The sequence below is a fragment of the Chelon labrosus genome (genome assembly GCF_963514085.1).
Source record: "Chelon labrosus genome assembly, chromosome: 15".
NCBI lineage: Eukaryota > Metazoa > Chordata > Actinopteri > Mugiliformes > Mugilidae > Chelon > Chelon labrosus.
The window spans coordinates 18,219,769-18,247,023 of record NC_140348.1 but is presented as its reverse complement, the minus strand read 5'-3'; the positions used below and the strand labels follow the sequence as shown (position 1 = coordinate 18,247,023).

General features: G+C 42.1%; 1 protein-coding gene across 8 annotated transcripts in view; it reads right to left on the bottom strand.

Annotated features, from left to right (window-relative positions):
• The window catches only part of LOC311500118 (neurexin-1a-like), a gene marked incomplete at its 5' end in the record, with an annotated part of 245,797 nt that overhangs the window by 117,488 nt on the left and 101,054 nt on the right, over positions 1–27,255 (bottom strand). For 7 of the 8 annotated variants that reach the window (XM_084561318.1, XM_084561321.1, XM_084561320.1 and 4 more), the window contains 7 exons: positions 2,911–3,084; positions 3,666–3,856; positions 5,778–6,159; positions 6,810–6,932; positions 13,010–13,036; positions 15,383–15,586; positions 22,443–22,826. In XM_084561318.1, the coding sequence (XP_084417444.1) occupies positions 2,911–3,084; positions 3,666–3,856; positions 5,778–6,159; positions 6,810–6,932; positions 13,010–13,036; positions 15,383–15,586; positions 22,443–22,826 (1,485 nt within the window). The remainder of the gene's footprint in view (positions 1–2,910; positions 3,085–3,665; positions 3,857–5,777; positions 6,160–6,809; positions 6,933–13,009; positions 13,037–15,382; positions 15,587–22,442; positions 22,827–27,255) is intronic. The other variant, XM_084561319.1, reaches the window with a different exon arrangement.

Genomic DNA, 27,255 nt, shown 5'->3' with positions numbered 1-27,255 from the left:
CTGGATTAAGCTGTCATTAATTATTCAAGCATTTTATTTCATGTTTTTACATTTAATCATAGCACAATAGGGAATATTAAAATGCAATAATTAAAGTTTAATGTTTAGATTCCACGTATCTTTTTTACATTTACCCCACACACTAAGTTTCTACAGTATGCCTAGCAATCCGTGTCTTGCTTTTTCCAAATTATCCACGTTCTCGACCAGCTGTCAAGATGCTTCACATGATCAGATTACAATCTGGCTTGACACTTGATTTAAGTGATGCCTGAAAACCCAAAATGCACGATTTTACCACCCGAATGCGAATCGAAGGGCAACACTCGGTCCTCAAGCAGTAGGGGAGTCATCCACGCACTTTAAAATATTTATTACAAATCCATCATCTCCGTCCTTCCATCAGCGTATCGGTCAGTCAGTCGTTCTGTCGGTCTATCGCCTGGCTTTTGTCTGAGTTATTTGGGTTAATGGAGCGATGTTAGTGGAATGGCAGGGGTTAGTATGGATGAATGTTGGTATTATTGTTAGTTTGTATGTTTTTATTTTGTAATTTCTTAATTGTCACTATTTATTGTAAATTTCTGGCCACTTTTATGTATGATCTATTATTAATTATTAACATTTTCAACCTCTGGGTCTGTATTTGCGACAGTTGACGACTTAAAATCTGAAAAATAACACAAAGGCTTGTGCGAGTCGTCCTCCCATTTACAGCCATAATGACTGCACAATGGAGCACAAGTTTAGTCAACAGAATGAAGACGGTGTGCATTTCCTCTATTGTGTTCTTGTTCGCTCTTGTGAGAGTGTGAAAGCAGATGCTCAGCTGCTGAATGTTGAAAAAAACATTAAAATCAGTATAAAGTGCAGCCACGGTAGCTATGGTAACTGGGTAGTAGTTTAAGCATCTGCTGTAGCCCTCTCAAGGCTGAATAATGCAAAGACGAAAAAGCTATACACAGTGTACACTCTGCAAAAACAATGGTTAATTCCTGATTTTTAACCTGTATCTAACTTCATGATTAGAAACTACTCCAGTGCTTGTGTCATATTTAATGGTCACATATGACTCAAGCAAACAATAAGACAACAAATGTATTGTGGCATAGTTATAAATATCAAAATTAAGTTTAATATCAATTTAAAACTATTTAGAGGTCGTGAGATAATGCTATAAATAAAAACTTAATACACGGCCAGTGGTATTACTTTTGTGTCATACTTTTAGTTGTTGCTTTAAATTCTTCAAAACCGTAATAGAATGGCATTATCAGAAATATGGCGTTTATTTAAAAAATATAAAAAAAATATGTGAAACATAAAAAAAAAAAAAAGACTAATGTCTGAGTTTTAACACCTGAATATGTTCAGTGCATGCAGGATAAAACATTAAGACTATTATGAGGCATGCATGTACAATATGTGAACAAAAATAAACCAAAATAAAACTAAAACAAAACTTAATATCCACGGGAAGAATTTAAGTTTCATTAAAACAACACACGATATGTGAGTGCAAGAACATGTGCCCCGTAGAGTTTGATACAAGATGATAGTGATACTTGTATTCCTATGGGAGCGAAGCCCATTACGTATGACAAGTGAGTGAATGGGAAATAACGCAGTCATCTTGTTCAGGGACATGTGGAGATTGTGGAGGTAGAGGACCGTGGAGAGGAGGAGGGCAGGGATATCGCAGATGCAAAGGAAGAGGGAGAGATATCAGACTCTGTAGCAAACAGACTATCTACCTTGCAAGTCAGCTTTCATCAATGCAACTTTTGTCAGCAAAAATAATAGGAAAGGAAAAGGCAAAGTATACCAGCTGTTAGTAGAAGCACCAAGACGTCAGAGATGGAGCAACAGAAACACAGGCTGTTGAAGCAGGAGGGACAGAGGGAGGGATGTTTGTCCTCAGGAAGAGCCAGAGGGGGAAATGATCTTGTATAAATGTCGGCTGGGTTGAAACTGTTACAGCAGCTACTCTCAAAATGGTTCGGAAAGTAAAGCCAAGCAAATGTCGTCATTAAGAGAAGAGGATAATGCTTCTCGTTACTGCTTTAGTCAAATGCTTTTGATAACTATATGCTACCCAGTGATTCTGCTAACACAGTCCAATAGATGTATTATCATTCCCGTTTAGAGCAACCCTTGATTCTGCGCGGCGCCAAAACGAAACCAGCAAGTTTGACAGACCTGCACAGGGCGCTAAATTTGATTACACTTGCAATGTTGGAACATGAAAAGATCAGAATCTGCAAGCCTAACAGAAAAAAAAAGAGTGGGATGAATTGTGAAATTAAACTAACTGACTGACGCTGAAAAATAAATCAAATATTGTCTGTGGATGCGGCGCACACATTAGAGTTGGGCAAATGAGATTCATGCATGCAACAAAGGCTTCATACATAATTCAAGAGGACCGCTTCTGGCAAACTCTCAGATCCAGCGAGCATGCACGGCGCAGAACAGAATGGGGATAAAATGGGCAAATAACACTGGCAGTACAAATATGGCAGAGAGAATAATCAGATTATGGCCAAGTGAAACAGAAATGATTGCCTGTGGAGGAGTGTCAGAGCCTGATGCGTTATAACAGGATGCTAACACACTTTATGGATGTTAAATGATGAGCCACAGGTTGCCAGTGTGGGTGCTTCGGTGGGTGTGCTTTCACAGTGTGTGTCCCCAATATGAAAATGGGAAGGCTGAGTACTGTTGCATGTTGCTGCAGCAGTGACCCCTTAAGATGTGAACATGTGAGGAAATCAAAAGAATCAAATAAAGAGAATTAAAAGAATCCTTCCGTGAGCCGTGGAGTCAGATTTTAATTGAACACATCTCTCTTGAAGCAGCGACCTATATGATTAAAACCTGAGTTTCAGGCTGAGCCGATCACCGACTCACCTTCACACCCTCTCTCTATCTGTCCCACACAGTCCACAGCATCTGTCATCAGGTCTGGGAGCCGCCCGTTCAGATCCACAGACGCCAGGCAACCTTGAAATCCCTCCTTTGCATGCACCAGTTTGGGAAGCTCCTTGTACATCTCCTTGGCCACCCCGCCAACAAAGAGGTTACCTGTAAAGAAATGACAAACATGACGATACTGACCCCTAGTGGATGTTTAACATGACACTAAGCTCATGTCATATTTGCTCCAGTAAAGTCTTAAGCAAAACAACACTGTTACAAATCTGGATCTGAAATGTTCAGATATTAAAAACATCTGTTTGAGATAGTTTGTGCAAATGAAGGAACATTATTGTTAGGATGTCTAAGACAGAAATGTCAGTTCGTACTTTTTCAGTAACAATATTGAATTGAAGTAAAGTAGAACTATAATTACACCAATATCCTTCTAGTCACAAAGGATTTTATGATCTTAACTGACAATTCTTTCAATTAAGTTTTATCCAAGGCCTGCGTGCCAAGCACAGATCTCTAAAGTGTTTTCTTTGAACTTGCTGCTACACAGCATAAGTGCTGGAACAAATGACCGTGCAATTCTTGCTCAAGGGTACCTTAGCGATGGTTATGAAGGAGGGCCAAGTATATAACTTGTCCTGCTAGTGCAGCCTTTCAGTCACAAAATTGCTTCTTTCATCTCTAGGCCACGGCTGCCTTGATTTCATTAAACTGTGCAAATTCTGCATACTCACCCTTCAGGTCCAGGTTTTTCGCTCCCGTAGTTGTCTGCGTGGTGACCTTGGTATCAATCTTGACAGTGTGGAGGTTGTTGGTGTCCCTGGAGATTATGACATTGTGCCACTGGTTGTCGTTGAGGGGCTTGTTTGAGTTGCCTTTGATTAAGTGGGCTCCGTTCCCCAGGTCTGACACATAGTGCAGGTAACTGGAAGGAGATAAATTTAACAACGTGAGTGGATGTTGAAGTGTGGAATTATTAGAAAGACTGAAAAGTTACACACAGATTATTTACAGATGTTCGTGCAACTCTGTCACCTCAAGGGATAGTTCAAATATACATGTATTTCCTCTGACCGTAGTGCTTTTTGTCTGTCTAGATTGTTTTGCATGTGAGATAAAGAGTTTAGGAGATGCCTGCTACAGAGATATGTATGCGTATATGTATTGTGTACTGTATGGCAAATTCTTTGCAAAAATACAAACAGCAATATCTGTTTATAGAACTCTTGACTCGGTTAATTCAAGAAAATCCGCGGACCTTGCTGAGAGCAGTTCTGTGTAGGAACTATTTTCTGTCTGCCAAAGTACAGCCACAGAGAACTGACGGCTGATCTGTGTCTGGTCCCTGACAGGGCCCACACAGATTTGTGGCAGGTCCCCACTGGGTCCTTGGCTGTAATGAGATTGCCCTCAATAATTTAGTGAATGCAGTCCCAACTCGTAACGTCCCATAAGCAGGGCATGTGATGCCAATGCTTTATCTACTCACGAAGAGGAGCAGTGAGTGTGTAACGTTTTACGGGCGTCAGGCTGTTGTAGTTTTCTCACATTAAGTTTATTCTGTGCCATAAGCATTATTCAACAGAAAGCATATGCAGCTCATCTGTTCTTAACAAGGAAAAGGACTGCTGAGACTAGAATTAATCTGTGTCCCTTTAAAAGATGACAAATATTAGATTAGAACTTAAAAAGGTAGAAAAGTGAAAAAGAGAATACTGGAACAAGAGTATTCGTGTGTGTGTGTGTGTGTGTGTGTGTTGATGGTGTGTGCGTTCAGATGTGTCCTATCAGAAAGTGCAGCTGTCTGGAAAGGCAAATAACTGGCAGGTAGCAGAATTAACAAAGGGCTTCTGGGCTGTGCTGAACAAATCAGCTTTAAATGAGCGGCGTTTGACTTGCAAGCCCATTTTAATTAAAATATATGACTTCAACACTTAGCACATTGATTACCCTAACTTCAGGCATTACTTAAAAGAAGGTTATTCTATGGCTGCATTCGAGCAAAAAAGAAATGCACCCCTCGTGCAGCGGATTCCCTTTTATGTCGGGTATTTGCTGTGCCTTCGTGAAGATTAAAAAGAACAGTACTAGCCGACAGCTCTTTCAGTATTTACTCTGGCATAGGGTTGATAAGGGAAGCCCCGCAGTAATGGCATAAAAAGCTGCCATGAATTACATTCTGTTTGGATACTGTCATATGTAACTTCATTATTAAAGCCATAGTCATTTATGTGGATATTCAAACGTAAATAAACATCACCTACAATAGGAGGCTTATAAAAGCAATTCAGCACAGTTTAGACATGTTTTTTTCCTTTCATATTTGCTGGACTTTACACCCGGTGGCAAGTAGGACTACTCTACAAATCCAATGTGTTTGTAGAGAGGACAGTTGTGTAGTTACCGTGGCACTGAAAACACAACCATTTCTGGCCATTAATGAGTTGTTAGTGTAGTTCTCATCGTGCACAAACAGGAAACTGCCCAGTTTAGACTGTATAACTTCTAACATTTAATTGCAAGCACTTACTTGGATGGTAACAGACTTTAGTCATCAGAGTTTTAAGTGTGCACCAACCAAAGATGTTCCAAGAAAGCTCAACAAGTCAGCTATCTTTGTTTTAGCTTTGTTTTTTTTTGGATATACCATGACCTTCATGACTGAGAAACAAACTTCAGTGCTGGCTCCTTCTCGTTTGACAAACTCCAGGCGAAGCAGCACAAGAATAACACAGTAGTGACTCACTCAAACCTTCTGTATAACTATCTTTTTATGACTCTAAATAGCCCGGTTAAATCGCTTGTTGCTTGGAGTGGCTGACGTGAATGTAGCCGCTCAAACTCACCCTTTGACCAGCTCCACCACAATGAAGTCGTTCCCATCCCCGCTGTTATACAGGATGAGGCCGTCGGAGGAGGTGGTCTTGAACTGAAAGAAAAGGTGCATGGAGTAGTAGGCCTGCAGTGTGGTGAGAATCACATAGCTGGAGCGCGACTTGAAGGTGACGGGGTCGGCAATGATGTTCTTGAAGCCAATCATGGCATTGAGCTCACAGTAATCAATGTCACCGTTTTTACAGAGGTCTATGTAGGCCATGCCATTGAAGGAGAGGCTCTGAAGGTGGCCAATGAAGTTGGACGGCACCATGGACAAGAAGCGCTTCTCTGTCACAATGCCCGTCTCAATGTTATGGAACTCCAGTTGGGTATGGTCACCCGCCATTTGACCTTTAATCAGCAGAGGGGGGAGGGAGAGAGGGTGTTATTGAGGGTACAGTATATAATAGTTAAATGGCAATTACTGTGCAATTAAAAGCTCCACTACAGATTAAGCAGCTTATAATGATTGACGTTAACCTGTCCAAGTATAATGCAACACTTAATTTAATTAATCATTAGAAGAAAATCCAAGTCAGTCACAAAACTTTTTTGTTTTTTTGAGGTTGTACTTTAATTTTGTACACAGTGAGGTGCACACATACTTTAATTTTCTATTTCTGAGGCCAAGCAAAGTCCTACAGAGAGTCTGCCCCAAGGGTTTTGTTGTAAAATGAAAGGTACCAATTTTCAGATAACATTATTCAAGGACAGATTTATCTAAAACCAATTTCAAACAGCAACATTTTGAAAGAAAAAAAAAAGAAAGGCCTCGAGAATTTCGGTAACAAGCTATTCGTGAAAAAATAAACATAACCGAAGGCTTTCTGCTATACAGTGGGAACACTGTATAGTATAAAACAATACATGCAAAGATGTGCGTTATTCTGTAATAGAGATATCATCTTCCAGAACATCTGACAACCCATAAATGTCAGCTTGTTTAGGTTTATATATGAGCAAAAAACCTCCCTTCAAAGGAAGCGGTAGATAAGACGTACCTTCCACGGGCGGAAGATCGTCTACGGTCAGTTTCAAGCTCTTGCCCCTCCTGAACACACGTACTGTGTGCCACTCATTATCGTTCAGATTCTGACCAGCAAAAATAGTCTCTGGACCTTTGCCTGCAGGACAGTCCAAACAATTGTTAACACACATGCACGCACACAAACACACGCACGTACATAGCAGAGAGGCTGAAAAATAGTAGATATAAACAGAATCAGAGATGGGGAGGATCGAAAGGAGGACAGACTGAATGAGTGGAGTACAGAGGCAGAAGACATTAAGGTAAACATAGTTAATGGTCCATAAAAACGCATCATTCTGACTTGCATTTGCAGCACTGATCGCACCATTAGATAGGGCATCATTTTTTTGAATTCTCACTGAACACCATTTTCCTTGAGTCAACAGGAGGGAGGCAATAATCAGGACGCTGAATGTAATTTAACAATGTAATTCTGTGAATGTATAATTTAGTTAACTAAAGAAACAAATTAGACCATTCACTACAGCTGATCTCTTATTTCTTGACATTTTTTCCCCCCATCCCTAACACGCCACTTGGTGGCAGCAGACAACCACCAAAAGGCTACGACTGAGCGAGGCACTTAACAACTGAGCATCACTCTCCATCTTGTTTACCTATGACAGTGCAGCCCAGCATTTGATCTCTCTCATGTCCAGCCTGTGAAATGAAATAGCGAAAAGAAATACTTGCATAATGGAGGCAGTGTGCTCGGGGGTAAGGGGGAAAAAAGCAATTTAAAGAACAACAAGCAGCCCAATGTACCTGGAACCACATACAAAAAAAAAAAAATAATAATAAATCAGGAAATACAGAATGTGATTTTCTATCAGCACATTTGAAAAGATCACCAGTTTGCTTAAACTGCACAAATCCCCCTGTTAAATGTAATGAACATCCATTAAATCCACGTATAAGACCAAATCACCATTTGACTAAAAAAATATTTAACTAGTAACACTGCAATGTTTTAATATTGCATGAAGTGTGTCACTGCTTGCAGGCAGTAATGGAGATGTCACACTGAATCACTGGGCCAAAAACATCAAGGAGAGATTTAGAAATACAGATAACTCAGAGAAATTGGACCAAATCTCACGATGTCGTGAATAGAAAGAGATATCTCGCCATTAGGAAATTCCAACATTGGTCCAACTGGGAAAACAGCTCCCGACTCAGAGCATCTTTGAATTGCTATATAGCTCTGATGTTCCTCTGCTGGGCACACATAACCAAAGAGGCCAATGAGGATGTGCCACTGTGACAGTATTAAAATCCCCAGGCTACGGATACCTTGCCCACTGTGGGGAGCATTTCAGACGGGTGCCAGGTTCATTCGCCTGAACCCATTTGTGGCTATTTATTTCCTGCTTTTCTGCAATCTTCAAAGCTCCGGTGCAATGTGCATGCAAATCTGAGGGTGCCAAAGTACTGGGACACACTCAATCTCAGCGGCGCAGTTCTGCTTTGTAAGCACTAAACACCGGGGCAGGATTGAAACCAGACGACTGGCAAGGGATTAAGGAGGAGAGATATGAAATAATGGGATGGAGTTGGACTTGAAAGCATGCTTGATCTTTGCCTTCCATCATTCTGTCCTTGTTGCTCTCCAAGGAGGAAAGAAAGGGAAGGGGCAAAAGAGGTCAATTGTATCAAGAAGCACATTCCTGCCCAACATTCACTGCTGGTTTTATACCTGTAGTGCAGTCTGTTGTCCAAACAACCAGATGCTGGCCAGACATAGATGTGTCTACTGTCTGTTGCGTCCAGCCTCTTCTAGTGCTCTCACTGTCTGTGATCCATCTGCAGTGATGGATCTACAGTGATCTCTCCCTGCGTCACTGGCTTCAGGCCCAAGGGAACAGTGGAGAAGTGTGGCACGGGGCAACATGAGAAGATGTGATTATCCAGTCAATCAGCTCCGGCTGGCTAGATGACAGGTCAGATACTGGTGCTGCCTGCCCCGACGCTGTGACTCACACAGGTGGAGGCAAGAGGAACTCACTGACCACGCAGTAAGACACTATGCTGGCTTACCGTCAAACACAGACATCAGAGCCACGGCGACATGGCGAGGAAAGCTTTGGCTTGTCCAAACAGTGCCTTAACTGCAAAACGAAACAGTGTTGTACGTAAAATGAGATTACTCAGTACTGAATACTTTTTTTTTAAGATAAGAACATGTTTCTAGCAATAACTGCATAATCACGTCATGTTAACTGGCTGCTGCCAGGAAAGTCCCTGAGTGTGTGGCTATGGCGGGAATGTCAATATTTATCTCCACATTTTAAGAAGCTAATGTTGGTAACAAGAACCACCAAGCCACCATGTTAGACTTCTTATAAAACATACACCTTATGAGGCATAACATTATGACCACCTTCCTAATATTGTGTACATCTCCCTTGTGCCTCTAAAACAGTTGTGACTCATCAGAGTATGGACATGGGCCTTCTGAGGGTGTCCTATCAGTTTGGGATCTAGTGAATTTGGAGGCCAGGTCAACACCTCGTGCTGTTTTTCATGCTTCTTTTAGTTGTTCCTAAAGTGTTTTTGTGTGTGTTCCTGTGTCAGGCTGCATCCAGCTATCAAGGAGTCTCATTGCTATGGGGTGTGGGGCCCTGGTCTGGTCTATGTGGGTGGTATATGTCTAAGAAACATCCACACAAATGTCAGGTCCAAAGGTTTCCCAGCAGAACATTGTGCTGTCACAAGATGGTCAATGTTATTTACTTCTCCTGTCAGTGGTTTTGTGCAGCCACAAAAGACATTGCTCCTTAATTTAAAGGACAACAATGCTCTTGTCTTCATTGGACATTACAGTACATATCCTATATTGATTTACTATTTTAGCTTTACATTTACATTTGTTATATTACAAATAGGATAGATGAAAATTATTTTGAGATACTCGATAATGACCTAAGAAAATATGACTGTGCAGCATTTTTATCTTTAATCTTACTGATTCATACAACAGACAGAATCAAGCAATCTACTGAACATGTGCTTTGACTTGCTGCCAAATTAGGAATTCTGCTTTTGCCTTTCCTCGCATAGAGATGAGTAATATTAAACCGTATTACACCAAACAGAGACTGCAATGGTTAGACAGTGTTCAGCGTTTTTAATGTTGGCAATTTGATTAACGCTCTGAATGTATGCACCGCCATTCCACACCAGCTCTGCCAGTGTTTTTGTAACCTGGGAAACTGGCTACTAGCTGAGCGTGGCCCGTGGAAAGTCACGACGAAAGCCTGCTCCGTTGTCAAGGACTTCACCTGAAGATTTTACCGACAAATTGGAGAGGGACAAAACTGAGGGAAAAAAATAGATGAAATCGTTTCTGGAGTGCAGCCATACGTGTCTGAGCCGGAGCCGGCTGTGCCGATGGCGAGGGAAAGACGCAGGAGGGGAAAATTAGAGAAAGTGTTTCATTGGACGCTGTATTTTATACTGCCTCGAGTTCAGGACGAGTCATCAACATTTTGTTTGTTTTTTTCAGGAAATAATACTTTAAAATGCTGGTAAGAATACCTACAAAATGACTTATTGGGCATTGGTGGACATTATCTATGCACCTAATGGTGTATGGGTAATCTATAGAGCTAGTCATATGAAAAAACAATTACATTTAAAACTACAAAACGACTGAGAAAGATCCAGACTCTTGGCTAACAAGGCAAAATGCTCCTCACCCGTTATGCGTCCTCGCCTGATCTGTCATTTCTGACGTGAACACAGGTGTATCATCCATGTAACAAAATGTCCCACATGCTCTTTCACGCTAAGTGGGTCAAAAACAAAAGATTGATGCGCAGATAAGATCAAATGCCTGAGAAGAACCACCTTCAGATGCTGCTCAAGAAGGTCACGGAGTGAATAATCGCATTACATGGCCCCTCATCCCCTCCTTCCTGGCTACACTGTAAATTGTGATTATGCTGCAAGTTATTGTATAATAGAAGACCAGAGCAAGAAAAAAAAAAAAAAAAAAAGGCAATCTGTCACAAGATAATTTTAGTTCATATTTTAGTTTGTTGTCACTCAGTGCCTGTTAACGGTGTTTAAGTCGAAGTGGCAGTGTTTTCTTCAGACAGCTCTGGGCAGCCCCAGGGAGCCTAGGTCCCTAATTGACAGTGATGTGTTCTTTGAGTCGGTGCGGAAATTCTTCATCCACCAAGCTGACCGGGGCTGCTGTGCCTGACAAGATACATTAATTAACACAGAAAAAAAAGAGGACAAAAATAACAACCTAGAAAAAAGAAAGAAAAAAAAACGAATGCTAATGCTTTATAAGTGGAAATGCACTGGCTTAACACAGTTCCTTCCAAGAACTTCAATTAAACATTCTCTTCGCTCCTCATGACACAATTAGGTCTGAAGCTATTCAAGGAAGACTTTCTGCTTCCCAACTTGTTCCCCTTTTTATTTAAACATTACTTTTCCCTTTATTGTAACACTGAATGTTGTCAGGATCTAAATATTTCTCTTTGAAATATAATAAAAACATCTTCAGCATATGCCAATGTTTAGAAAGATGATAAATCTATATTCTGCAAATATGCCACATGCCTAAAATCCATGCCTAACATGGTTGTGTAAAATTAATTATTCTTCTATGGTATAATGGAACATGAGGGGACAGTTAGTGCCACCGACTGTTTAGATATTAATCTCCAACTAAAGATTCACAATGTCCCAATCTGCATGGTCTATTTACTAGCGAAGTCATTCAGTCTAATGACAGACAACCAGATCTGTCCCAGCAGGTCAATGCTAACTAAATAGCAATATCCTGCGTTCGTCTATGTTAGGAAAATATTGCACACAACCAAACAGATTTGGAGAATATTTGCAGAATGAATGACTGCACAAATACAGTAATCATAATAGCAAATATTAGTTTAACAACTACTGATGTCCCTGTATGCACAGATTATGCCTTCCCACTAGCCTCATAAACCGAAAATGACCTTTTAAAGCAGTCGAATGTGGGAATTAGAGCTTAGAGCTGCTTATTTGCATACACAAACAAGGGATGCAATCCAAGATGCATGAACAATGCTATTTAGCATTTAGAAAGGTGTTAAGAAGGGACGGCTCACAGGAGCATGTCTAGAGGTCACGTCGTGTGATTCTGTATGGAGGCGTTGTTGTTGTGTAAGTCTCCGCTTCTCATCAGGGGATGACCTTCAACTACTGTAACACTTCACACACACACACACACGGGGTGATCCACGAGTGCTTTCAGAGAATGGTTTGTTCTTATGCAGAGGATGTGACACAGTCTGGCACACTATTGCAGAGCTTAAACTGTCTCATGTCTGTTGGTATTTACTGATACTGAGAGCGTCTGCAGCTACGGAATCATTAAACAGGAAAACGGCTCATGTATTATGACTCCAGAGAAGTAATTATTAATTCATCACTGGTTCCTGAATAATAAATGTCAGGGATATTTACCTCCCAAAATATTGCCATGTAACCTCTTTGTCCCATCGCACACGCACACTCGTGCCAGCCGTGAATCCCACAACAAGATCTATTCTCTCTCCCTCCCTCTTTATCCCTTTCTTTCTGCTCTGCGAGGCAGGTTAATGAGAATAATAAAATCACACTCTGTATTTCCTCTGTGCTTTGAATGGCCTCATCAATTTACAACTGGCGTGGAGTGCCGAAGAAGAAAGGAAACAAAAAAAAAAAAAAAAAAAGCAATAGGGGGACGAAAAGAAATCATGCATGTCTAAAATACCTGTGCTTCCATAGCATGCATTTTATATCAGGCTGAGTTCAGGAGTGAAAAGGTTCATTAATTAAAAGAATCGCAGCCGACTGCCGTATTTGGATTTGTCATTAAGCCGAGCCTCCCTCCGTTTCATGCCTTATGCTCATTATCTTCCTGGACACCGCCAAGAATTTCTTATGTTCCCATAGCTCTTAGACTTTGGTATGATGACAAAAAAATTTATATCATTGCAAGTTGCAAGTCAGATATATTAGAGCATTGATTTGAATTCCCTGTGCAATAACCTCGGGGTATTATAATGTCAGGGTCATATAATACAAAAATAAAATGCAAACACATCAATAAAATAACACTTCTAGGGTTTAAAAGAAGAATAAGAGAAGAAGAAGTAGAAGAAGAAGATGTGAAGAACAGTGACTTACTGGAGGTACAGTTAATCCTGATACAATCTAGACGGGGAAGAATAGATGAGAGATAAATTCATCTTTCAACGTTACAGCTGCAGACATCATTAAAGCATACAGTCCACCCCTCTGGGGACACACACACGGACACTGTCCGTCCTCTGATGCTCTCACTCAGTGGCCCTGAGCTGCAGCGAGCTGGTAAAAGCACTGCAGTGCACTTGTGCCGGAGGAGCACAGTTTATTAGAATACATGTTACAGCAATGTTGAAAATAGAATCCAAAGAGCTGAGTTTTTCTCATGTGGCAGTGTCTGCATTGCTTTGTTGTTTTTTCCATGGGGCCTTATTTGTTTTTTAATACTGTAAATAGGATGATTTCTGTTTTTTTTAGGATGATATCTTTTTTATGAGAGCATTAGATTTTGGTCAGGGTCACACAGGGCCAACTGGAAGGTATTGGAACCCTCTCCCCCTCTGTTCCTCTTTATCTATCCAACTATATGTTTACATATCTGCAAGATCACTGTGCTTTTCCACCTATCGTTGTCACATCAATTAAACCATGTTACGATCATACTAAAATCAGTAATGTGCATTGCATAAAAGGCCACTACAGTGGTAAAAAAACACAAATTACATTTAATCAGGTTCGGTTTTACATACTAAGTACAATTTGACATACTTTATTTGAGACATTGTATGCCTCATTCTTATAATAATCTATTAGAGGGCTTGTTAGGTAGCTAAGACAATGCTGCATGCCATTGATAATGATCTAGTGATATAACCCAATACATTTGAGGACATTTTTCTGCCCAAAACTAACGCAGGCTCAAGTCATCTTCACCTAAAGGTGTAATAAAACACTGTCTATGTCCTGTGGCCGCATACAAAAAGTGTTTTTCTCATCCTTTTCTGATAGGTGGAGATCTGAGACTATTGTATTTGAAGTATTTGACATTTTTTTCACTAGCAGATGCAGCTGTTGTTTCAAGGTAACCATTCATTTTTGTCTTGATTCTACCTCCGTAGCTTTATTTGGCATTATAGTATCAAATATCAACCCGCTGGTATTTCTATATTCTGTACCTTTCTAAACCTCTCCGTTTCCTAAGGCTGAGCTCGTGTCGTGCTCTGAGAAAGGTGACCCAGATCGAACTCCCTCCCCTCCTTCCCATTTGGCCCTGCTTGTCATGTGTTGTCAACCACAGCAGAAAAGTGGTCGCAAACAGCCAGAGACCAACACTAGCCTACCCTCACAGGGAATGCTCTGCTTTTCAAGAAGGGGGAAAGTAAGACAAGCTTGGATTGGTGATGGCCTCAGATAGAAAAAAAATAAAATAAAAAATGCTCTAAAATGTGTCAAAGAGTATTCGAAAGAAAACAAAGAATGGTGGCCTGTTGTTTTCATCGGAGGGCATTTTTTTTGTAGTCGCAATGATCTGACTTGTCAGCCCTGTCAGTGTGTGGCGCTGTTGTTTTTTCCGTGGCGGGACGCATGCTTCCTTGTGGCGTGACAGCAGACTGTCTACTTTGCATGCACCGCTAAACGGCTCCGCTTAGGGAACCCATTTCTGTTTAGCCAGTGGAAAGGAGAGATAGAAGGCTATCATTTGAGCGGCGTTGCTCTGTTTGAGAGATATCAAACTTTTCACAGGCATCACTGGATTCTTTCCTGAGCAAATAGGCACACATACACGCATACACACACGCGCACACAGACACAGGAATGTCTGCGTGTCTTTCATTTCGTCCTCAATTTTCAGTTTTTGCTCCAGGCAGGGGGAGCTTGTCTTTCTCTGTTCTCATTTAAGACACGGTTGCTGATTTATGTGCAATCATGCATTCCTCCTACAATGATTAAAGTGCATAGGTGGGTAAAATCATTAAAAAACATGTGTGCAGGTTGGCGACTGGCCGCCAACTCACAACTAAAGGCTTCATCGTGTTAGGTAACCGCAGTCTGTAAGGAGCTGCAATAGTATAGAAAACGCTCAAATTATTAGCCCCCTCATGTGAAGGATGTTTTTGAAGTGAAAGAGCAGCAGGGAAAAAAAAACACACACAACAGTGTGTGTGCTGTAAGGACAATTCCCTTCAGAGCAATACACATCTATAGCTGATCGCAGTTGGCTGATGGAGTGGGCAGCGAGCATTCCCTGCTGGGCAACGGTAGCTGTGTGCTCAACTGGCAGTGAGCAAAGAGCCGCAGACTCTTGCCATTGAAAGTCTTTACACCATCTCTTTCTATTCAATATGTACGTGATAAAAAAGAGAGAATCCTTGTCTGTGTGTGTGGGAGAGAGTGCCTACGACTACATGCACATGAAGGTGTTATCTAGCCTAGTTTGACTTTGCTGCTGCAGTCTGTGTACATCCGAGGCGTTACCTAAATTGACAGTCAGCCTGACGCGGCCGCTCTCCAGCTCTAGTCGCAGGGAGTCAGCAGAGTCCCGGGATGTGGTGGCTATTAGGATGCCGTAGGCTCGCTGGGAGCGGAAACGCAGAGACACATCCTCGGCCTCCGTGTGCATCCCCAACGGTAGCTGGACCTTCATAAACTTACTGCCATCGTAGCTGAGGACGGTCGCCTCTGTGGAGAGAATAAGGAGGAAAACAAGATGAGCGATGGCTGAAATGGATTGCAGCAGTTTTATGGTAAACCAATGGCCAGGCCTGTCAGCTCAGCCTAAAATGATGTCCTATTTGTGGATATAATTTAGTGATGTGACTTTCAATCTTGATGAGAGAAACGCATCGGCTGCTGTGACATTCTGTCCAGTCATAGAGGAATGACTAAACCATGAAGTCGAGAGTCTTCCCGGAGCGTCTGTGCTTGTGTTTCTCAGACAGGTGTTTTTTTTTTGCTTTTTATGGAAGACTACTGCATCTCACAGACGGCAGACACCCACAGCCATTCTGAGGCGCTGATGAGTCCAATAATTAGGCTACTAGCATTACAAATGCAATACAAAAGCAAGGTCAATTCAAAACTCACTGAGTAAGTGAGTAACTGTACCCAGATATGTCATTCACAGTGTAAAGACGAGTCACAAGTCTAGCGTCACATTATACTGTGTACTACACATGGCAGATGCACAAACTCCCTCCGAAGTCTGAATCCTGTCTTCTCTGTGCCAATTTATGAGGAAGACTCCATCAGAGTATGGAGGCAGGTACATGTTGGGACAGCGGTTGAGGGAAAAAAAAAAAAAAAAAAACAGAAGCCAATGAACACATCATGACAAATAAATAAAAATCCTAGTGGTAAGAAAATAAAATCAACTCCGGCAATGGAAACTAACAGAGTTAATGTTTCCATACAGAACAAGAGGCAGCACTGCATCCACGTTTTTTTTTTTTTTTTGTATCTGCAATATAATAGTGGCTACAAACTACAAAAGGACAAATTGATATTGACTGAGGGGGAAAAAAATACTTTCGGTGACAGAATTGTAATAGTCTGTGGACCTTGAATATTGAGCTTCTGCTCTGGGTGACTGCATTTACTCAAAGCATTAAGCACCCGTCTGGAGAAATGCTGGGGAGATTGTTTAACGCTGGCAGGAGGTTGTAACAACATTTCCGGTAGTGTAACTAAACCATAACCCAATAACAAAGCCATTACTGCAGCTGCAGTGCTGAGACAGATAGAAGGCGAGTTGGAGGGACGGGGGAGATGGAGAGTGGTGGGGGTGATAGGGTACCGATGTACACACACCACCTCATCACCACTTCCTCGTCGCACAGAGCCAATGTCACATCCATCCCCTGGGATGGCTCCGTCACATTCCTCACCCAAATCCAATTTCTCCACGCCCTCCTGGGGTATGCTGCAGATGACAGGGGCGTGTGACAAACGAGTTCTCACTGCTAAACTGTCTGCTTCCTGCCAGGCGGCTAAAGCAAAGAGCTGCATTTGGAAACTGTTAACAGATGCCAGGAAAAATTGAGCAAATGTTCAAGCTCCTAATACTTGATAAATGTTTGTCACTGTAATATTTGCTAGCACCTGTACCCAATGTGAGCAGAAACTAGTTGCAGAAGCTAACTGGCAGTTACAAGGCTTTATACTGAACACGCTAAACACAAACGGTCTGATGTTCAGATGTATTTGTGGTAAAATAGGACATGAGTAATAGATCTAAGTGCTGCTCTGGGTAGGAGTTCTACAGTACATGAGCATTAACACCTTTTTAAAAACAAGATCCATTATACTCGCATAAATGCTAAAGCTAAAAATGGAAACGCAACAAAGAGGAGAACAAATCAAAGACTCATACTTGGATGCTAAAATAGTGAAAATACATTCAACTATTCTTAAAAATAGTACAGCATTGTCAGCACTGATTTCTTAATTGTCATAAAGTATTCTCAGTAAAGTTTCCCAAAAACAAATGCCTACTTCAAGCTGAAAGAAAATCTAATATGATGTACGCTATGCAGCATCTCAAGAATATTTTACGCACATCAATGGTATTCCTTTCTCATAGCGAATCGAAGGATAAAATTAATCACCACTGGAGTAAATATTGCATTTCATCCAAGATGTCATCTCTGCTGAGACTCCCATAATAGATTGTCTAAAATGCCATAAATAAGATAGCGCCAGGATATAGATATGAAAATATGGAGGATGACATGTGAGGGAAACACTGCCTAATGCAAAGTGAGCACCTGTCAAAAATCCAATCCTGGATGCCGAGTCACTTTTAATGGCGTTCCCCATGTTTAATACCAAAATAAATTGAGAGGACTGAAGCTAGAGCTCCAACAGGAGGCTGTCAGAGGGGAGATGGAGCATACCATAGTAAACCAAGCATTCATTTGCGGTCTTGTTAAGCGCAACGCAACATTGTGTTCTGATTTTCACAAGAAAACAAAGAGCCGGTTTGACTCGGTCCGGGCTAATAATATACAAAGCTCCTAACAAGGGGAGTAATGGCAGACAGGCACGCAGTTCTTCCTCCATTCTCCCCCAAGGAGAACAGGTTCTGCAGGGATGGAGAGCTGTCAGCTGCATGTCAGGGGATTGTAATGTCCTACGGTATCAGGGCACCAATCTAAACCCAATTCAACATTTGCCGGAAAAGGACTGCCAAAGGCTTGTGGAAAATGTATGTTCAACATCCATAATAAACAGGGAGAAATGGCTTAGAGATATCATAAATAATTCAAGGCAGCTCATGTCTTCTTCACCGCATCGTAGTATACACAATCCAAGAAATAGACTCACTGGCTATTAAAAGTGTGAAAACAACCTGCCAGCTGAGTGGATTTCTAGAGACAGGGAAACTATTTTCTCTCTATTCAGAAAGAGGTGGCGGCATCACGGGCCAACTTCACATCTGCTGCTCTCCGACCGCATGGCAACTTCATTAGAGCGGCGAAATGAGAGCAGAAACTAGATCAGTTCAGAGCGGCGGAATATGCAACTTCAGCTCGAGCTGTCAGGAATGCACGCGACGGTGAGGGGTTTAGCATGCGTGCAGCTCATCTGAGACGTTAAATGAGAATTACCACTTAGTTTGAAGATTCACACGTTAATCTTCCGTCTTTCAGCAGGATCCGGCAGGAAAAGCTAAAGAAACCAGACGAATGTACAGCTTGCGTGTAGACCTTGACGAAGCATGTGAGACTAATTGAATGTTTTCCTTTAGGTTCGCACACTTAAACACATTTGATTGTTCATTTCCAGGGGCCAAAACCTCGTGTATTGCCGTGAAATCTGCTCACAGTGCTCTTACAGTCACATTTTCCATGGTTTTCCAACCAGTTTTCTATGCATCTGTGTAAATCGCTGAAGGCCAAGGGACAACCAGCTCTCTCTCTAATTTGTGACTATAGTCAAGTGTGGTGAATGGTGACTAACACACGGCGTACTGTCAAAGAAGAAGAGTTTAAGGGCGCTTCACAATTATGCAATAACATTCTGCACCTCTTGGCTTTTGGTTCGGACCAATGGCAAATGGCTTTATGCTCTGAAAAGCAATAGATGTGCTCAAAGAAGCCGTTTTTATTTAAATAAACGCTAATTTACATAATAATTTTGTGTATTATAATGTGCTGTGAGATGTTCTACATCTAGTAGATACTGACAGTAATAGATTTCAATATATATTATGCAGTCATCCCTCCACTGATTGATGTATTTCTTAAGAGTGACAGTAAAGTAATATTATCCCTAAAAGCCTCTGTTTAGATGTGCATATGTCAGCAGGTTGTATGTCTGGCTCCTGTGCAGTGTACAGTAAGCATACTTGTGTATTAATCTGTATATTGATCTTCGGCATCTATCTTAATTCCTCACAGGTGTATGTAACTAAACATTCATCTGCAGGCTCCTGTCCATGTGACATAATGCAGATGGTGCCAGTGTTGGAATCCAGCATGTCATATCTCATTAGGGGACGTGTGCATGCGCTGCAACACTCCTACTACACCATCTGGGAGGCCGCTTTAGCCTCACACTGCAGGACTAATATTTGGGCTAATTAGCAACTGGAGGAACAATGAAGGGGAAGACATTTGGGATGCAAGGGGGGAAATTGCTTTGTCTGCTTAATTAAAATGCCTTAAAATAGGGCGAATAGCTCCACGCGTCTCCTCCAAAGCTCCACCTCCTGTTTCTTCCACTCTTTGGCGTCCTCCTCCTCCGCCATATGCAGTAGCTGTATTTTGCCACCGGGTGGTACACCATGCATGGATAAGTGAGAGCTGGGGTAATTCTTTTGACAGCTCCTCGGCCTGCTGGTGCCTGCTTCATCCTACCAGTGCAGAGGCAATCTGGAGCCATCAAAACAGCTGGCAGCCCGCCAGGACCCATCCTTCGTACCACTGCTCCCACTCACACTCTCGCTAATGCCAGTCCTATACACAAGAGCCGAGGCAGCCAGAAAACCAGAGAGTTGGACTGAAGAGCCAAGAAGCCAGAAGATGCTTGAGCGTTTGGAGGGAGGACAGTAGGTCATAATGGCGGAAATCTTCGCAACATGCGGCTCTGAATGGGAAGCTGTTGCCCAAACGCGGAAGTGATTATATTCTGCTTTTATTTTCTGATGGGAGTCGGAGTGGATTTTTATCTTTTTGAATACAAGAGCACTCTCTGGATAAGTAATTATCTTCCTGCAGAGAAACGATCTGTATCCTTTGCCCACTCCACCTCCCTCATGTACTATGCCCTAATTCCTGTCAACTCATTAGCTAGAATAGAAGTGCACATGTGGAAAATCAGAGCAGCAAAGAGACAACCCTAACCACCACATTCACATTTTTTTTTTCATGCATTATTTTAGTTTTCTCTCAAATTAAATATTAATTTCCCGTCTTAGCATTACGTAGCTGACTGCACTCACGAGCCTGTTTCTGTCAGCCTTCAGTCGTATCATCTTAACCGCACCGATTGTACAATTACAAGACATTTAGGCAATAACCGTTTTATAAGGTGAATGAGTTATGCGTGGAAGAGCAGCACACGTAGAGCCGACACATTTCAGCCGCGTGGGAAGTGATACATTCCAGCTGGAGTTCATTTTTTGCACATGAGGGGACCTGTTCCTGCTCCCGTTCCTGCGCAGATGTATCACGCTGTGATAACGATATCACGTGCTCCGTCTCTCTTTGACATTTGCCTTAAATATGCATATGTTAAGAGTTTTCACCAATTTGTTGCTTTGCATGGGTTTCACGATGCCATACCGTACGTACTGCCGAGAGATAAAACATTTACAAAGGGTAGCTATAAATATAGGGATATATTACTAACTTAATATTGTCCCAGGGTAATAGTTGCTATATTCATGTGATATTCATTACGTATTCACAGTATACAGTATCGTAGCGTTACATACAGTGGATATCCACTTTGGCTGATGTCATGTTGGTTAATATTAGTTAACGAAAACAAAACAAAAATATAATCAAGCTGCTCATCGGAGCTCAAATCCTGTTAACCACATTTCGGTGCTATTATTATTGCACTTCTCTTAAGTAAATTAATTATTCATCCATTCGCTTTTTATGTAAATAAGTCTGAAATTAAAAATGCAGAATAACTTTCCAAGAGCAGAACACATTAGCAAACGAAGCATTTGGATTCCACACACAGCTGGTGGTCGTCTTAATCGAACTAGCTTTCAATCAGAAAAAGTCGAAGGTCAATCCCGCGGTTAAATCGGCCTGTAAGCTAAAGCTTAACATGCAGACATAAATGCAGGACCATGCCGGGTTTGCCAGTCACTCAGACACATACATATAAATGTTTTTTAAATGATCAGAGAAACCTCCTGTTCTGCCTGGGAACCTGAGACACGATAATGGAGTTGCAGTTGACGGATGAAGCCGGCAACCATACAATTTACACTTGGATAACAGTTTTAAAATCACTACGCCTCCTTTGTTTAGGCAACATGTTAGCCAGGAGTCTGACAGACCATGAAAGGGTGTTCCGCCTCTTTTGCTCTGTATGGACCTTTAAACCTACAAAGTGACCAACACTACAAAAAGAAACCAGATGCGTTCCAGCACCAAAATCTTGTCCCTTCTCTACAGAATCTGCATATTCATATGAAGGTTCCTCTTAATGAGGTTGATGTTGCAACAAAAAACCTAAAAAGATCTGCAGTGGTAGTAATGTTACAGCACATAAACAAATCCTTGTTATCACTACAACGTGAAACTTGTGAGGAACCTAAGAAGGTGGTGTTCTTTTATTTTTAACATCACTACCTTTAAACTCTGTGTTTCCCGTGGAATAAATTACTGCGGAGTCAGGAGTAAGTCTGCTGCAGCTAAGACATGGAGTTCTAAGGTTTCACAGTGTGACACTCACTTCTCCTATTTCTCTTCTCTGGAGAAAGAGAAACGGATAAGTATTCTGCACCAGGTCTGGTCATGAGCGAGCGGTTTGATGAGGCAAATGGTTAGCAGAAGACAGCCAATTTACAGGCTAGTGTGCATGGTGGACGTGACCAGCGGTGTCTCAGTGGTGCATCAGTCACCTGCCACTCAACGTAGTCCAACACCAGCCCTGCGTATCCTGAATCATTCCGTCTGCCTCTCTGGTGCTGTCTATCTTCACATGCGCACTTCCTTTCCCCCCCTTTATATTACTTTCGGTCTGCTGTTCGAGAGCGGCTGATGTTCAACCGTCAGCCTAGATAAAAAGACCACCTGCAGGCTGTTACTGATGACGCCGTTCAACCTGAACTTGAAAGGAGATCCCTCTCAGACAAATAATACCGTATCTGTAGTAGATGTAATTAAAACCAATCTTTTACTCTGGTTTTCTTTGATGTTAATTATGTTCACACTTCCATGCCTACCTGAGAGGACGATGCACAGTGGGGGAGCAGTGTGCAGCATCAACATTTCACCCTGACAAAGATTATGCCTACCAGACAGAAACTATGAGCGTCCTAACAGCTGGGTAGACAAAAACAAAGTTCTACCTCTTTCGCAGGAGCGTCCCAGGTATCCAGTCCCAGAGCAGTCACACACGTAGCGGTTCCAGCCTTCTCTGCAGATCCCATTATTTTGGCATGGGTTGCTCAAGCACTGTTTGGGAGGCTCTTTGGAGCAGGAGGGTTTGACCCCGGCAGCCTTCTGGATCTCGGCCAGGCGTCGCACATCCTTGCTCTGCCCGTCAATAAATAAATCTCGAATGCAGCCCACGTAGCCATAGTTGAGCAGCGCTGTCCACACCTCTGTGGGGAACACCAGCCCCATTTTGTTCTCTGGCAGACCCCCGAGGTAGAGATTGTCATCCAAGTCCAGGATCTCACTTTCACCAGGGGCTGTGTAAGCAGTGCGAAGGGTATTGATGGATATGGTACCTGGAAGAGGAAAACAAACAGTTGGATCAGTTTCATTTTTTTCTTTTTGACCTTCATTGAGGTTATTCAGCAGATGGAGAGATTAAAACACCTCGGGTGTAGATGCCAAACGGCACTATATACCCTAAAAACACAAACATCCAAAGAGGGCCGATTTAAAAATGGTTTGATGAAGAAATTAGCCTAATTAGTGTTATCCATCTGGACAGGGTCAGGATTTTCTTCATTTAGAATGACTGATGAGTGCTGATAAGACACATTAATCACAGGGCAGCTAGTCTATTAGTAGCCTAATCTGGGATCCCTAAGAGTATCTCTCTCCGTTTTCCTTGAATTTCCCATAATAAATCTCCTTTATCTATAAAGCAGTGGTCATAAAACAGAAAGGAAAGGAAAAGAAAAATCGTTGGCCCCTCTATCATTTTAGCCACCCAAAAAATGAAAAAAACAAAAAATATTCTTAGCCGTCTTTTTGAAGTTGATTAACGGACTGCAGCTTTTTTTTTTTTCACCCTGTCTCTCCTTCTGTTTGCCTCTCTAACACATAAACCTGCAATGAGAGTTTGTGTGTTTCCCCACCATGATTTATCACTCTCATTCAGGTTTAATTCTCGATCTGGAGCACGGTAAACAACAGTGGACATGACTGGACTGTAAAGCTGTGGAAAAGGGAAGGCCTTACTGTTGGACTCAGAGCGGGTAATTAATTTGTATATGGATCTGTTACTCTCAGTGCAGGAGCCATTGTGGACTTTAATTAATGGCGGCTGCCTCCACTGCCCCGCATCCTCTTCAAGTAATCTATATACCGCGCTGCCGAGGATCCGCACAGACCGCTGCCTGGGGAGAGTGGCAGCGGAAGAGCCGGCTAAGGACGCTCAAAAATAAAATTGCCGTAAAGTCATAATTTACATTTTGAGTGGCAGACGCATGTCATGGCAGATATGAACGAGCTATTAGCTGATTGCCGTGGGCTAAACGGCAGAGTCCTAGCTGTTTGCGTGTAAGGAGAGGAGAATAACTTTGAAGTCACTTTTCTAGTCAAAGAGTTTACGTTGGGAAACAAGCCCTAAGCCACACATGAATTTTCAACACTGCTGCCTGGCACATTTAAGAGACATTAGACATTAAATGGGGCATTTCACATTTCATTACTGCTACCATTAGCATGCATGAATGTACATCACAATTAATTACACATATAATAAATATCTGCATTTCATATTTTCAATTAAAATACATGTTCCTTGTTTTGTTTTGTTTTTTGTTCCTTTGAATCTAAACAAAGGCTTCCACTGGAGAGGAAATAATTCATTCTGTGGGCTTGCAATAATCTTGGTTGCGGTACGCTCTCTATCGCCAAGGTGAGCTAGCATTCTTGCAAAAGTGCATAAGAGAGACAGCTCAGGACCTTGTGCACAATGATTAACCTGGTCCGACTAACATGTTCCAGCTCTTTTCTCAGGGTCTCGGCCCCAGGCATCTGTTCCAGCACTTTCCTGCCGCCACCCACTGCCCCTGCTCTCTATAGCCACAGCTGTTGAGACTTCCAAGCTTTGCACACTTGGCACGGGCCACCCGTCACGCAGCCAGAACAGCTCCCTTCAGGTTATAGCTAACGAGCTCACTACATCAAACTCATTAGCGAGGAAACTTTTCTCGGGGTAGAGCAGGTGCCCGGCTGAAGAATGAACATCAGTGTAGTCAGCGTGAATGGCGTGAGAAGCAGCCACGGTCCATTTTTGCCACATCCCAATCTATTGACAGGCAGTGATAACATCACTCTTCAAGCTAATGGACGCTTTAGATCTTAGGATATCTATACTTAACTGTTATTACAGTTGTAAACAGCAAACAAGAATGCTGTTAGTCTACAGTAAGCATGTCTGTCTAAAGTGATGCAAGTGGGAGACAAGAGAAGGATGTCAGCATCTCTCAGGCATCTGCTCAGATTGCTCTGCTCACTTGTCAGAGTCCTGTAAAGAAGTGTGTAAACACAGTCAAGTTATGTTAAGTCAGAAGGAAATACACAATCCCATGGGGACATGTGCCATCGCCATGCTTACAGCATGGGGAATGTAACGCACATACACACACGTTTCAGGACTGCCTATGTTTAGAACATTATTCATAGCCAAAAGGGGTAGGGGATGTGTCTTGTGAATGCTACCAAGCATAAAAGAGGAGGAGATACAGAACAAGATGAGAACATGCAGATAAAGATGTCTGGAAAGAAGATGAGGGAGGGGGTATGCGATGACAGATAAGACAGCAGCTGAGGGAACACGGCAGCAAATAAAATCTTGAGAATGAAATACAGTAGAGGAGAGTTGAGGCAGTAAATGAGAATAAATGATAATGACGAACATCAGCGCTTTATAACACTTCGACCACATGTCTGTCTCTTTCTCTCTTCCTTTCTTTATGGGCTGACCTGTAAGTAGCACTCCATCATAAAACCTGAAGGCAGGGGTCCAAATGACAGCTCAGATCTCTCTCACACTTTCTGCATCAGCAGCCTGGCTCAACTTGGCATGATGTCCCCTAACCCCACTCACACATCCCCAAAACATGTTAGACAGGGGATTACTACAATCCAGTTAGGGCGATACGGCCAAATCTCTCTATGTGATTGGATTCTGTGTAGAGGGAGGAGCCTGGGAGAGGGCTGTGAGGATTGAGAATGTGTTATGTCTATATGTGCGTGTGTGCTTGCTTCTACTTGTTTATTGCACGTGTGTGCATGTTTGCGGCTGGCGCGTGTGCCCTAGCAGGAAGTGGGGCTACAACACAGCAATGCCCGTGTAATGTCTCTGATGAGTGACCCAGAGCACTTGCAGCCCAGAAGCCCTCACTTAAAAGCGGAGTGTCTCTTAGCGTCTCTAATGCATTGAGGTTAGAAGATGCTGTCTGAGAGCAAGAGTCCATTTGCAGGCTTGCTTCCTGCAGGAAGAGCCAGCTAAACTAAATAGGGCAGGGATCATTATCCGCCATTGTCGCGGCTGAAGGAAGTGTTGCGCATGGAGGACCGGGCTGCAGATAATTATGTCTGGCTGTTTTGTTGCACTTTTGTCATGAGTGATGTGCTTGGTGGCGTGTATTAATAAAACATCTGACACACAGATGAAAAGCTGAGAGCACCATATGCTTCGTGACTCATGCTCTCGGGGGACTAGTGAATTTTCTTCTTATGTTTTAAAATTACCTTAATTCTATCAAATATTTAAAAGTATAAGAAAGGGGCACTGGTCTGTTTAGCAGCCTGCACAGGGAAAGCTCGTCTTACATAATATGAAATGGACTTTTAAAGCTGCATAATATGTTATCATGGAAATGTTCATTTAGGCTGCCAGCTCAGCTTTTATTTAAATGTCAACATGTCGAATTATTCATGGGAAAGATAAATATAGAAATCTCCATTTGGAGCAGCTATTGTGAAAGTTTTTATATCAGTCTGTTTGCACAAATCAGCTATTTAATGCACCATTAGAGTTACATGTATCCTGGGGGAATGGAAATCGCACGAGGCCTATTCAGTACAAAGGAACTGCAAAAATTTTAATGCTTCCATTTGAGGTGCTGTGCACACATCATTACACATCATAAACAACAGTGCTTTGTGCAGTTCATAGAAATCCTGAGATGTAAAATGCTAGATTTCAGAGGACTGCCTAATTGGCTTAAATTGAAGGGTTAGCAAAAAAAAAACTAAAACTAAAATAGCACTTGTAAATTTGAAAATTGCCTGGTAATTTGAAACACTGCATGCGAGTGCACAGAGTCCAATCATTCTTGCCAGTTTGTCACTCCTCTCACTTGGGAAGTCATCATGTTGCAGAGACCTTTTCATGTCCCCTTTACACCAGTACGTAAGTGTTGACGCCTCAGACTTGAGGAGAGGAAGAAAAGTTATTCTGAAATGTCATTAGTGCACAGCTCAGCACAGTACTGTGCAGTAACTGTCTCAGTCCTGGGAGAGACCACCTCCTGTTTCCATGGAAACTTAGGCAGGGTAGACAGAGAACAGTGAGCAGAGAGAGCTTGACGAGAGAGCTCGAGGTTCTGTGTGCATGTGTTAGTGTGTGTGTGCATGTGTGTACTGTACCCAAGTGTGTGGGGGTGGATGATAGGAGGATACTAGACAGATAATGAACACAATCTAATCCAGCAAGATAGTGAGTCTTATAGTTTAGTCCACCATACCTTAATGTTGTAGAGTTGTGTTATTTGAGAATGTGTCACCCACACATTTCTTTTTTTCACAGAGTTCAATCAGATATATTACTGCATGTCACTGGATTCTGCCACCTCAAGTATGGTGTACGAACATTTCTTGAATTTTACAAAACAAATGTACATGCCAAAACGTATTAATTCACTCAAATGTGCAGTTATAAAAAAAAAATGTAAAAAAAAGGGCACGCATGTC